General features: G+C 32.4%; 1 protein-coding gene across 1 annotated transcript; it reads right to left on the reverse strand.

The window, feature by feature from the left end:
- Positions 1–2,108: 2,108 nt before the first annotated feature.
- Positions 2,109–4,818, reverse strand: LOC132707524 (vitelline membrane protein Vm26Ab-like). Its single transcript, XM_060679417.1, has 2 exons — positions 4,772–4,818; positions 2,109–2,486 (listed from the first exon to the last, which is right to left on the reverse strand). The coding sequence occupies exons 1-2, from the start codon at positions 4,781–4,783 to the stop codon at positions 2,259–2,261; spliced, it is 240 nt and encodes a 79-aa protein (XP_060535400.1). The 5' UTR covers positions 4,784–4,818; the 3' UTR covers positions 2,109–2,258.
- Between the last annotated feature and the right edge of the window lie 10,502 nt (positions 4,819–15,320).

Below are 15,320 nucleotides of genomic sequence, written 5' to 3' on the forward strand. Positions count from 1 at the left end.
CAAACAAGTGTAGTGTTGAAAATTATCGCCTTGAGTATTGGAATATCTTGTAAGATTGATTCTTTTTCTTGAAGGGAACTTTCTTTAAACCAATTTGGATTTTGTGATCGTTTGCGGTAATTTAATGAAAAGCCTGGAATCGGGAGAGTGCCCTTTTGGGATATTTTGCATTTGACTGTGGTAATCTCCGCACTCTTTTGGGAAAGTTGTCACCATATGGGATTGTTATTAACTGAATAGACTCCTTTTTGCATTATATGTCAATGATGTAGAAACCACTTCTAGAAGTTCATCTTTCACGCTATATGCGGATGACACTTCCATTGCCATTTAAGATATTTGCGATGTTTTATTGCAGAATAAATACAACGGCAATAATAATACAACGTTTTCAAGAATTCACCATCCTCAGAAAATATGTTCTAGTCTTATTTTGAAAATTGTCCAGTATGAGAGTATTCAATTTTTCCTTTTTACTTGAACATATTCAGGGCTTCCTAGCGTTAGGACCAAAATTCAGTTGACGGGTGGCTAACAAAAATATTAAAATTTATAAATTGTTATCAGAACTAGAGTCTGCTGGTCAAAGTATTGACCCTGAACAACAAGACTTAGTACGTGCCAAAGCTGCGGTAACAATAACAATGGTTCACCTTCAGCCCAAGTAGAAAGAGACACTAAAAAATATTTAAAAGGTACTCCTAAAATTTCACAGTCGCTATGAATAAGTATGTCGAAAAATCTTATACCCTATTAAATGATAATAGATAATATCAATATCACTTCTAAAAGAATTAATAAAGACCCACTGCCGACATTAGAAACCAGTAGTAATAAACAGAATACTAGATTTAAAAATAATATCTTTGTAGACGAGTTAACAGCAAAAATATTGATAAACTCTAATGGCGTTTGTCCTAGAGAATTATGTCCTGAATTTTGCTGATGAAGTGTGTTGAGTCCTTGACATGCGACTCCGAATTTTCTACGTGGGGTTGGAGCAATGATGCGAGGTGTTTGGCTAGGCTGTACGTGGGTGATCCAGGTGCACTTACTATTGGTCTTAATGGAACATCAATCTTATGGATTTTCGGCAGGCTATAGAGTCGTGGTGATACAGCTTCTGTTCTTATGAGGATTCTCTGTGTCGCATCTGGTAGAGTGGAAGATTTGATTAGTTTGTTGGTATTCCGGAGTTTTGCTTGTGTTGGGTCCCTACTCAATTTTCGGTAGCTTGACGAATCAAGAGGATCTTGAATTTTGCGTTTATAGTCGTCGGCTTTCATAACGGCTATCATAAACATACAAATAATTTCAATAGAAAAGAAGAGACACTGCAGCTCAAACAAATTTGGAACCCCATCTTAAGGAACACAAGGACAGCCCCGGTAGTCACAAACACTCATGCGTTAAACGTCGACAACGACGGCCATTAAGCCCGAACAAAAACACTTACAGTTCAAACGCTGGCCGCGAAAGCCTTAATCACATTATTGAAGCTTCTTAGTGTCTGTGAAAGATAATGTCGATTAACATTACGGTGTGCAACTTTTAATTTACTAGTAATTCTGGCGCTGTTAACGAAGGGAAGAACCTATTGATTTGGCCCACTAAATCTGCATCTATTAGAAATCTCAAAAAATCACTAGCGCGAGCGGAAACAGCATTAGTGGTATCGCTTAAAACCAACACACTGTAATAAATCATAATATGTATTACGCTCCATCCCTCGTGAGATTTATTCATATTCGTACTTGAACTTTTATTGGTTTAGATTTATTACATGTCGTAGGTAACCACACTGCGAAATATCCATTATATACCTCCTATTACATCTCCATTTTTGTACCTTATAGCTAAAATAGAAAAGTTAAGAAAGTGAAACTCTGTAGGTAATATGAAGATGCTTAAAATACATCTAAAAATAGTTAAAAATATTACTGTAAATGAATATTAAAAGGTTTTGTCATGTTTCATTTTCTTATTCAGTCGTCCACTTTGTTACATCCCTCTCATTTTTCATCTTGCCCCTAAATATTTGTTCGTAACTTTTTTAAATGCTCCACATTATTTATGGTGAATGTAATGTTTTCCATAACTAATAAACAAAATAACATACGCAATAAATGAAGCAACGAATGGTTTATATTACAGAATTTATTAACTAAAAGTCTCGAAATCATAAAGTCCAAATCGTTAACCTTGCGGATCAGCCGGGAGAATGCGCCGTCGCCGTGCTAATAACCTACAGTCGCCATTTACAAGACGTAAGCGGGAGCAGCGTAAGCGGAATAAGCGTACGGAGAAGCGTAGCCGGCCACCAAAGGTGCGCTGTAAGCGCTAACGACTGGTGCGCTGTATGCGCTCACGAGCGGCGCGCTGTACGCGCTGTACGCCACTGGAGCGGCCGCAAGCAGGCCGGGTTTAGGTTCGGGTGCCGGTGCAGCTACAGCGAAAGCCAAGATGGCGGCGAAGACGGTGGCAAACTGCAAAAAAAAGAAAGTCTTGAAGGACTTTGACTTAAAATTCTGGAAATCAAAATAAATAAGAACTAAAAGTTCAAATTTTCACGAAATTATTTATTATGAGATGACAATTGTTTCTACAACACCGTGATTTATCAAATGTGATATGTGTCATAATATATAATTTCGTGAAAATCTGAACTTTTAGTTCTTATTTATTTTGATGAATGGATTTTCATTAAGTATGAGCCACCTCAGTTCAATTTTTAAAATTCTGGATACTGTCTGAATCAAAAACTTAATTTTTACAATAAGACTGTCCTTCGTTAAACGAATTACAAAATGTGTGGTTGCCTAAAATATTTACTACGTGCATTGTGATATTTATTATGGTAATTAATTAAATAAGATTTGATTTGATTTGCCAAAATTTTCCATATTTTGGCTTTTCATTAGTAATTGTAATAGAAAACGCAATAGCTTGTTTTTTGCCGTCGAAACTCTTCTTTCTTTTTCGGTATTCACTGCAAGTTCATTTAAAAATTGAACTGAGGTAGGTGGCTTTTACTTGATGAAAATCCATTTATCAAAATAAATAACCACCGTGTCTTTATCACGTTTGATAAACACATGGCGTTGTCGAAACAATTTTCATGTGAAAATATAAATCTGAACTTTTACTTCTTACTTATTTTCATTTAAAAATAAATTTATTGGTTACTTTGGTTACGGAGTGAAAATGTAAATATCTCAAAAATGATTGAAAATTTGCAAAAAATGTGTGTACATGTGGTGCCATCTATAAGTTATCGCCAAACTGAATTGTAGCACATTATTTTTAATCGCAGAATTTTTGTGCCCATATTTTCAGAACCACGAACGCAAGTAATATAAATTTACTTTTTATCACCCTGTATCTCCGCAGGTTTTGGCTTTAGAACAAATAATATGCTTGTATCCTATCACCCATTCGTTTTGAAATACCTTGTATATAAAATAATCGATGAAAAATTTAAACCTAGCTGAGTACCTACATATCTTTAAATATAAATAGAATATAACTTGTTAGAAGAAATCCGGATTTTAATGCAAAAATTTTTTGTTTTTGCATCCGTGATTTACAAAGACCAAATAAACAGTCGTGAGAAACTTTTGTATAAAATTCTCTCAGAAACTCTCTATTTAAATAAGACAATCGTTCATTGAACGAATTAAATGACCTTTCTGTTAGGTATTGTTTTTTTTGTAATAATTGTTAAGTTCGTTAATTAAGTAAAATTTGATTTGATTACGGTTAGGTATATCAATTTCTTCGTTTTGGTTTTTCATTAGTAACACAATCGGGTGTTCTTGAAAAGATTTCTTTTTTTTTTTGTTTTTTGGTAATCACTGACAGCTATTAGTGAATTCATTTAAAAATAAATAAATTAAGAGTCGGGTATTATTTGGGTTACATTGAGTTACACAGCGACTTAAATATGTAAATATTTTGAAAACGGTTTAGCAACAATTATGCCTTTTTTACTTACAAGATAAAAATGACCATGTCTTATGAGAAATTACACTTGAGAATATACAAAAAATGAGGTTATTTTTGCAAAAAGCGTGTGCAGATGGCGCGATCTGCAAGTTATCACAAAAAAATAAACAACAACTAAATAAAATTGCCTTTATCACCTTGCTTCTCCGTAAGTTCCAACTTAGAGCAAAGAATATATCTTTCAAACGCCAATATATTTTTATTTCCAGCAAATTCAAGCCTAACTAAATGGAGTATCCTTAAATATAACTTGCTATCCGGCCTACCCAACCAAAACAAGTTCCAAGAGCTGTTTGAACAATGATTTTTTTTGTATGTCATATATACGGGATTTTATAACAGAAAAGGGCAGTTAATTAGGTAATTAACGATGGTGTACAGCAAAATTTGTCCAGTCTTTTTGCATTCAAGTTCCTAAAGAGGAGACGTGGAAAACGAGAGTAACTTTAAGGGACACCTTTGCTCAACTTGAATCGAGTATTTGTGGACCCCATAAAATTTGTCGTGGATAACAAAACCTACTGCAACCTTAACCGAGCAACAGAAAAGTTAAGTAGCGTATAGCAATAAAACAACACCCCTTAACTCGATTGTGATCGAAATCGAGAATTTGTACTAGGATTCGTTTTGCTCGTAAAACTTAAAACCTTACATATAATGCGAGTTCGTTGTCTCTGAACCACTTTGCTAACATTTTCAATTAGTTTTGATTGGTAAAAAATGTCTTTGGCAGATGATACCGAAAATACTTTCAAAGACCACTTACCAATTTGAACATGTCGATCGGTTTTGGTGTATCTGATGTTTGGATCAAATAATACTTTCGGTGAGCAGTTTGGACGTTTATATACCAACAAAATTTCCTTAAGGAGGTGGGAGATCAGAGCGCCGATACGCGATTGAAATTCCTACTTTCGTAAAACGTTTTTTAAGGATGAAGAAATTAGGCGGGCGTCACAATGCCACCGAGAAGACGACCTCAAGTTCCTTGACTTCGTCGTGGCGCACACATATGGAATAACATTATGTCGATCTAAATCGCTTATGGTCCGCAAAGATATTTTTGAATATTAACTCTTTACCCTACCTTATTTTTAGTTTTAAATTAATTAAGTAAGTCAGTAACAAGTAATAATTTATTTACAACAACATGAATTACAACATAACATTCCCCAACAATGATATCGTGCACTATGGACTGAGAGTACCAAGATATGACCTCATAACTGGCAGAATTCTCCAGAAGCTGACTGAAAAATTTTGTTTCGCAGCTTTTATAGATATCAACCAAGCCTACCATGAAGCACATCACTTTTACGAAATAATCAAATCTTAACAGATTTTTCCTAGCAAAACATCAATCTGAATATAAGGTTATAAACCAAATTAATTATGGTGTAACTTAAGAAAGTGTACCGGGACCAGTACTGTACCTGTAGTTCATATCCGACTTACCAATCACAAATCAAACCGCAGTCTCCACTTTCCCTGATGATACAGCAATACTGGCTGCTCACCAGAACCCAGAAACAGCTACCAGTGACCTGCGAAACAGTATAAATCAGATAGAACCATTGTTCGCCAGTAATACTAAATAAATAAAGTAAAGTATCTGGGCATACATTTAAACAAACGATCAACATGGAGATCACACATATTCAATTAGTGACAACAACTAGGACAAGAACTCTACTGCATACAGCATACGGTATACAACTATGAAGACCTGCGTCCTCGTCAAACTTAAAAATAATACAGAGATTTCAAAATAATCCCAGTTAAGGTCCCATGGTACTTGGCCAACCAAGTCATGGAAAAAGATCTACAAAAATGAAATAAAAGTGAGTGAGAGGATAAAACTACTTCCAAATGTGCACGCGGGTGAGCTATTTAACGCTAGTGAAGTGTGCTGCTTAAAACGGTCCAAACCATTAGACCTTGTGACTATATTTAATTATGCATTTATACATGCAATTAAAACCAAGCATGTAGTTTAAGAGAAGAGATACATCAATATAAATATCTTCTAGATGTCACAATTTTTACATATTAATACTTAATAATTGTTTATGTATTGTAAACAGATTATAAATTCTTATTTTGTAGTTAATAACAAAAAAAAGTATAATGGTATTTAGTAAATGTTTGCATCCTTTAATGGCTGGTGGAAGAAGATTGAAGTTCGGTGTCATAGTTGGGGAAAAAAACATTCCTGGCATAAGATTATCCGAGACTTTACTGGCTTAGATATTCGACCCTGTTTCAAACTGTTAAAAACCGAATGAATGAAGATAACTTGACAAGAAGATATGCTGTACAAAAGGGGCTGAAAGTGATATGACGGACTCCCACTTTATAGTTTACAAAATTTAGAATTTTAGCTCTAGCGAAATACTAAACAAAAAAGTAAATTCAAATAACAACAAAACAGATAAATAAATCATCCGTTCTTGCTATAAAATTGTGCGTATATTACTTCTACTTAATGCAAAACCAGTTGTAGATTAATTATAAGCTCATTAAAATGTGAAAACAATTTTTCAGAGCTGTTAACCAATTCGTCTTGATTTTTTCAAGAGTAAAATTTACACACACCAATTTTAAAGATGTGTTAATGCTGAGTTATTAATTTGAAATCAAATTTTAAAAGAGAATTGTTTCAACCGTACAGGGTGACATCATACACTACTACATTTAGCCTATCTGAATAAATAAATACAGATTTGAACTTTTGATCATGTTGATCGTTCAATTTTATTAATTTTCGGCATTTTGCTTCCCGTTCAAGATATCGGAAAAAGTTCTTTGAAAAAGTTGTTTTTAAGTCCACATATCAAATTTCATGGCAAAAGTTGCATTTCTAATTTTTCCCATATTTTCATCAACACTCAAAGTTATTTTAGGGTGATTTTTTTATTTACACAATACTTCATATACAACCATTCTTCAGGAAAAGAAATAAAACCAACACAAATTAATTTTTAATTAATTTAATTTTATTTTAAATAATGCTCAAAGTACAAATCGCAATATATCAAATGTCATCGCGCAGTACTAGTCCTCACTTTTATTACACTTTTGTCTGTCAAAATTTCTTAATTGAAACGCGGAAACTGTTATAGTAATAATTAAGCAACGATTAATAAAAAAAATGTGTTTTTTATTGTTTTTATTATAGTTTTGTTAAACATGAAGTAATGAATTTATAATTTCCGGTGTAGGGTTACAAATTTAAATTTAATAGAGACGCATTTAAATCCAAATATCTTATTTGTTAATCTGCTAATAATTAATAATAAGGTTTCCCAAAATAATATAGAGTATAGTATTTACAGGGAAACATAGTCATTATTGTGGATTATTTAGTATATTAGTACATTAGTACATCAGCAGCATTAATAACATTTTTAGAATGTCATATTGCCTTTAAACCTAGTTACCAAAAAAAAGAGAAAAAAGAAAGCTAGTCGTGATTGGAAAATCAACTAACCCACGATGTTTTAAGAACATCAAGCATTTGCCGGTCACTTACAAGGCAAACAAGTCTGCATGGATGACATCGTAAATTTTTGAAGAGGAGATACGGAAATGGGACGCAGAATTACAAGGGAGGAAAATATTACTTCTCTTAGATAACTGCTCTGCACATCTCCATATTCCAAATCTATGGAATATTGACTTGGCTTTTCTTCCAGCTAAAACAACGAGTGTATTACAGCCGATGGACCAGAGCGTAATAAAAAGTGTTAAGAGTCGATACAGGAAAACCATTTTAATGGAAATGACCGAGTCCGAAGACAAATTTTCCATTAATATGCTAGATGCAGTAAACTTTATTAGAAAAGCTTGGAATAAATCAGGTGTTGCCTACAACAGCAGACTTGACAGGGGAAGCCATATTACAACAAGCAAGAAAGGGTGAGGAACAGCACCAAGAGGAAGAAGAAGATGAAGAAGTTGATCTGGGACCACCACCAACCATTCAACAAGCCCTGTATTCAGTAAGTATCATGGGGAAGATGCCCCTCTCAAAGAAATGGTGAAAATACAAGCCAAAGTACTAAAAAAATTGAAAAGATGGCTTGATTATTTGATTATTCGATTATTTGAAACATTAAATGTAGTTCTTAAATATTTATATAAAATATTCCTAAGTAGATGTTAAAATATGTATATAAAATAATTAAATATTACAGAACATATATGTTTCTCTCTTTATAACGAAAACGCTTTAAAACAAAGAAAAAGCAGATCCTTCAATTTCGCTATACAGGGTTTCGACAACAGACTGTACATATATACGTAGCTTCAAGAGAGGCCTTCAATTACTAACAAATCGGGAGACCTGGGACCTTCTGTGACCGCGTGCGCCAATTTATATCTAACAATAAAGGCACCCCGGCGATTATGGCTGGCTTAAAAAAATATCCGGCTAACTTTAACTAATTTAAATTACATTCTCCGTCAGAACGAAGCAACAGGCGATAAACGTCCGAATTGTTCTGGAAAATTGACTCCTTTAATGAAGTTTTAACACATTTTATCCGTTCTGTGCAGATCCCGCTACCCACGACTCTCGTTTTGAGTAACGTGAACGGTAAACGATACTGGAGCAATCTCGTGTCCCCGGAGCGGAGTTTTGTTGTTTTGTAGAAAATACGAGCCATCGAGTCGATGAAATTTTCACACTTTACAACTCGCGAACGGGAAAGATTCGCGCAGTTGCCGAGTTTCGTTTTTCTTCCCGGAACGCTGTTGCAGAAAACGGATCTTTTTCTCTTTTTTTTAATTGTTTGTTTAACAAAATATATAGGGTGTGCAAACAGTTTGTCAAAGTAATATATCTCGTTTGTTGTATGGTTTTGAGAAAAATGTCAAATAGAAAAGTTACGGGTGATACTAAAAGTGTGGGAAATTAACTTGTATAAATAAATCCCGTATATGATGACATTGATCGTGTCTAACACTCTATATATTTGACGTCATTTCCGCAAGCTCTGATTTTAATAGACCAACGTTTTTATAAAGTGTAAGGTTGGTTAGAATCGTTTATACAGGGTGAGTCAAAATGAAAAATATTAATTTTCGTGGAAAAGCAAATGGAACACCCTGGATATTATACTTTCATTAATTACTCCTATTAGTGCTCTGTGTGCTGTAATTAAATATAAATAGCATTGCGCTGAAGGGCGCGATCTGAAAATATTATTTTGTAGTTCAATAATATTTTGAACTTTAAAAAAGGCAGAATTTTCAAATTTATTTTTATTTTTCTTGAGTCATTGCTATAATTTCTCATAATTTGTCAAAAGTTCGGGTAAATTTTAGTGTTAATTACGTTATTTTAAAGGCTTCTATTTGACGTCTTTTTGAACTTATTATGCGCGACTTATACTTCTCTCTTTGTTTATCACAGATACCAACAAATCTATATGGCTAAAAAGGGTTCGACACGGGCTTTTTTTAATACCATAGAGAACTATGATTGCCATATAAAATAAGAAACTTGTATTCACTTATGAGAAAACGGAGAACTGTAAAGAACATCTTAGTACCCCACTGCATTTGCCTTAAAAAAAAACCTAATAATGTTTTTATCGGAATGCAGACTTTTCCTGAATAAAAAAGTAATGGGCAAATTTCAAAATGGCCGGAAATTGAAAAATGCCCTATATCTCGGTTGGTAGTGATGCGGTTAAAACCTTCAAATGTTTCTCAAAACTCGATCCATTGACATGTTGACAATTTTGCTGCATCTAGTTCAGAAATACTAAACTTCGTTGTCCCAGTGATTTTAAAAATTATGAAAACTTATGTTTCTCTTTTTTTTAAGCAAATTTCTGCTTTTTAATCTTGAATTTTCAAGTTCAGATTATGAACGTCAGTCCTGAATTTAATCTTATTTACTGGATAAGAGGGACTTTGATTATATATAATACCGTGGCATAAAACCGCAGAATGCAGTTTACGTCCATTTTTCGTAGATAACCATCTAATTTGCCGGAACTTGTGTGATATTGGTATTCTTCTATGTATACTATGCATATATCGTAGGCAGAATGGCATGGTCCATAAACTAGGTCACAAATTAAACTGACTCGATACTAAGGAGTCAGATAAAGTAATTTTTACATTTTTCGAAAGTAATTGGGAAAACAATACCTTTACATTTCCGTATGCTCTGTGTATATTGATATGCGGCTAGATTTCTTGTTTTATGCATCTAATAGTGTCTTCTCCAATTGTAATGTTAAATACAGTTTCAATGTTATCCCTATGGTCGCCAAATACCCTAACCTATCGACTAGGCGTTTTACTTAACTTCACTTCTTAACCTTTCACTTAACCTTTCTTGGGCAGTTGTTGTTTTATTAGGTGTGTATCGTCTGCGTATAAATGTACAGGGTGGCCCGTTTAAGAGGGGTCTATACCTTATCTCGAAACCTACGATGGTTTAAAAAAAAATGGAATCCAAAAAATGTTTCCTTCATTTTTTATTTTTCTAATCGTCACTTTTTTATATACAGGATGGTAAAACATAGTGAAGTTTTTTTAAACAGAACACCCTACATTTTGTTGCAATTTTGGATGATCCTCTAAAAGACGAATTAGCCATATATATGAGTATGAGTCTGTGATTCGCCGTTTCGAATTTATTAGCCATCGTCTTATGTTTGAAGCATCATTGCTGGGTTGCTTATTAACTTTTTCAACTTTTTTTTTCTATAATTTTTACGAAAATAATTATTTTGTTTAAGCAATAATCAAATTTTCTTAAATACGACACCCTGTATATTAGTTCGAAACGGTGCATCACAGACCCATACTCTTTGAAAGGTCTATCCAAAAATGCAATAAAATGTATGGGGTTCTATTTAAAAAAGTGTAACTTTGTTTTGTCATCCTCTATATAAAAAAAAAACAAAAAATACAAAAAAAATAAAGGTCATTTTAATTGAAACAACTTTTGTATTTAGGTTTCGAGATAAGGTATCACCTCCTCTTAAACAACTATTCAAATTACAAGTGTAAATAAGAAGAAGAAGAAGCGGACCCAAAATGGAGACTTTCCGTACTGCACAGGATGATATTCCACTAGATGGTAAATCTTTACTAGTTTGTACAAGTTGAAGTCTATTTCCCAAATTGCTAATATGCTAATTGGTCTAAGTTCACTGTGCTGGTCAGGATCTTTCTTTTTTAGAAATTGGATTACCTTGGATATTTCGATATTTTCCACAAACTAGGAAATTACCCAACGAGAAAAATTGAATTAATTGAATTAGTAATAAAATTATATCATTTCCAGATTTATTTGATCAGCCCCTGTAGCTCGCGATTTGATTTTAAATAAATGTCTTTTTAGGGTCTCTCTCAATGAAGTAAAACTACTCATTGAATTTTATTTGTAAAATAGGGCCAAGTTTTTATCAACGAGTATATCTAATGCAGAAAACTGCAAAACATGTCTGTTAATAATATTGTGACATTCAAGCAAACAATTTTTATTTTTTTTTTTTAGGCATATACTTAAATTTTTTAATTTTTTCTAGAGCACCCTAAAATTGCTGAAATTATTATTTACACAGTAGTTCAGATAGCATTTATTTTCATTATTTATGGCAACAGTAGTTTGATTTTTAATGTGTTTATAATTCTTCCAGTTGACAACAGCTTTGTTTTTTCATAGGCCTATTTGTGACGGTTAGCCAAGATATTCTAATTGTGAATTCAGTAAGAAATTATTTCAAAGTTCTTTATCAATATCCTTAAAATTCTTGATTTTAATTATCTTTTCAGAAATTTTAGTTTGTTTGTGTATATTAAGTAAACCAGTAAATGATCAGATATATGAAGATGTTTGCAATTGCAATTTTTGGGGGTTCATTTATTATTTGCTGTAAATTTAAAGCTTGAATAGTCTATAATGATTTGTTAAATCTAGCATGTGTTAATTTATATCATTCCTTCATATAATTTCAAAATCTAAAAATTTTTCGTTAGGTGGCCTATAGAGTGGATCAAAAATATAAGCAGTGTCAAATAATCTTAAATTCACCCATATCTCCTGTAGGTCTTCCGCACAGGTAGAACATACTATATTGTATTTAACATTAAAATTAAAATAAGATCTATATAGAACAAATAATTCCCCCATTTATAAAAATAAACAAGAGGAAGACAAGAATAAAGGCCACTAGCGGTTTTTTCTATCGTAAAACTTGGTAGAAACGATATGCGAAATACGTTTAGGCCCGTTTGAACCACATTTGTGAATAAAGACGTACAAACTCGTTGTTAAACAAAGCGTCGAGTGGGTTCGTTACACCTAAAAAAAAAAGCGTTTGCCTTGATTCGCAACATCCTGTATAGAAAAACGTAAGGCAGTATTTCCAGTACTTGCATTGTCTGGTTTGGCGCACACCGAGGCACTTTAAGGTAGTAAAATAAAAAAAAACAATCGCCAAACCAGATTACTATAAGAAATAAAATTCTGTTGAACTGGTTAATGAAAGATGATAATAACCGCTGCATAGGTCTCGCGTAAAACCATCGACAAGACTTTGGGAGGAGGCTACAGACGCGACGACCGATTATTAAGGGAATAATAATAATTTATTTATATAGTTTACTTATACGCGTTTACAGAAGTCAATAGATAGTAGTTAATACGATAAAATATGAATTATAAACAAGCATTTAAATTTAAATTAAGTGAAACGAAAATTTCGATTTACGAAAGATTGTCGTCATTGTATAGTACGACCAAAAATATTGTGTTTTTGTAACTTTGACGTTTCGAGTATTTTACAGTACCTCAATCGTAACGAATATTTCTAGAAACTTGAAAATTTTATTTGAAACGTAAATTTGATTCAGCATTGATGCTGAGGGGTCTTTTCGAATAAGTAGAATTGTTTATTTTAACATCAGATGATATGTATTGTTCTTCAGGGTTTAATCTAAATTGCTGTTCGTATTTATTACGGAGGTATTTGAATGTGATCCTTACAGTATGTACGTATTTATATACCCGATTCTCGAGCTTTGACCCTGCGAGGCTGTTTTCACTGGATAGTTCGTACGGTAAGGGTAAGTACCTGTAAATGTAAGTTTGAAAATAATCATGTTTGTCTTATGTGCCTGTCAATTAGCAACATTCTTCTTGATGTATTTTTGTGTCTTCTACATAGCTCTTCGATTTGTAAACTACAGTCTTTTTCAAGACTATGGATTCTTGAGATTGCCCCCGTATTATTGTATATTTAATACGATTGAGATGATTTGGTCTGAACTGAAAGCGCATATTAGTAGAAATAACACTGCCCTAATATTTAGTGATAGTACCATAAACGTAATTCAGCAAGAAGTAGCTAAAATATCAGTACAAAGCTGGTATAACTGTGAAAAACGAGTAGTAAAAGAAGAAAACATTAATCGAGAACTATTAGGGTCGGAGTTGGTCATTGAACTAGGTGACGACAGTAGCGATAGTGACGATTTTTTAAGTGACTGATACTTAATGATGATAATGCTATATAGAAATGTAATGAAATAGAACGTAATAACTGTGTGTACTAATTTTTTTATATAAATGTTTCAAGAATTGTTCGACGAAAAAGACTATATATATATATATATATATATATATATATATATATATATATATATATATATATATATATATATATATATATATATATATATATATATATATATATATATATATATTCCTAGGACGGTCCTGGAATGGTTATGGATTAGGGTCTGCTCGGCAGAGTGTTCCAATTTCTTTAATGGAATATCCTCGATCTTAGAGGCCAGTTTGATTCCGCTTTTCTAAAATGTTGTATAAATTGGCAAAAAAATTTATTTTGGAGATTTGGATTGGTACTAATGGGTCTAACAGATGGCCTGCGAGATCTCCTAAGTTAAGCTTTTTACATTTTCTTGGGGCTCTATTTTGAACAGTTTTTTTAACCTTATAAATTAAAATAACTTTTAAATAAATATTATTAAATAATTATTATTTAATAATTTTTATGTTCTTCATAATTTTAAATAATAGTTTTAATGTCTACGTTCTCGTATTGGGTTATCTTTTTTAATAAAATATAGGTCATAAAGCTATTTGAAATGTTGCAAATAAAATGTTAATATTAAAAACAACATTCGAAAAGTTCGCTTCAGGCAAATTATAAAAGTTATTGTGTAAATATTGTCAGGACTAAATTAGGTAACTATTTTAGATATTTAGTAAATCCAAGGCCTACTGCAAATACCTTCACGTTTTTTTAGGGCTATTTATATTATATTTGAGAAGTTCTTACCAAGTGGAATCAAACTTACCAATTAGATCTATGGCGTTCTATTAAAAAAAAAGAAACTCTATATTTTTTCATTTCAAAAAACACTAACTTTGCCACTGAATTCTAAGTAAAAATATATATCGGATGCACTATTCACTTTTCACCAACATTTCATAGGATACCAAAATCACACTGTATTTTATAAACTTCTTATAGTAGGTCGTAAAATATACATAAATTATTATTATTATTAATATTATTATTATTAAAAGTTTTATATTCAAAAATTAGTTAGTTTTAGTTAATTAAAATTAATTACTATCTAGTACTAAATTATTATTTAGAATGATGATTATTTTTAAGATTGTTTATAGCGACTCAGGTCTTTACGTGTCACCAATATGGGAATCAGTCTTCCGAGACGGTGACAACATATAAGCAGGTACAGAGCAAAATTCGAGAAAGTTTGAGTCAAGCTCTGAAGAACCCAACAGGATGATTGGCGAAACGTTAGAAAGCTTGTAGCAAAGTATTACAGTAGCATGTGGAAGTTTAAAAAAAAAGAATTAGTACCTAAATTATACGTTTCGAATAATAATATTTACTAATTTTGTTGTTTTCAGATGATACTAAGAAATAAATGTCCATCAGAAAATGTTTGAAGTAAAATTTGTAAGATCTTATAGTCACAAAGTAATCGTTGTTTACAAGGATCATTGGTCTAGTTACTTCTAGGTAGTCCTGAATCTGTTGTCATTTTCAATTTGAAAAAATCTCAAATATACGCTGTTTACGGGCCACTTTCGTGACATTAAGGATACCATCAACAAAATTATTATGGTCCCTTTGGTTTTTGAGATACAGGGTGAAATCCAAAATTATCGATTTTGGGACTACCTCCGTATATCTGTGTCTTATGTGTTATTGAAAAGTTTAAAACACGTTCATGTAAGATTATTTTTGTAGAATGACGTAGTTTGTTTCTTACTTGCTCTAACCACTGTT

The sequence above is a fragment of the Cylas formicarius genome, unplaced genomic scaffold (assembly GCF_029955315.1).
Source record: "Cylas formicarius isolate icCylForm1 unplaced genomic scaffold, icCylForm1.1 PGA_scaffold_9__14_contigs__length_23061073, whole genome shotgun sequence".
Classification (NCBI taxonomy): domain Eukaryota; kingdom Metazoa; phylum Arthropoda; class Insecta; order Coleoptera; family Brentidae; genus Cylas; species Cylas formicarius.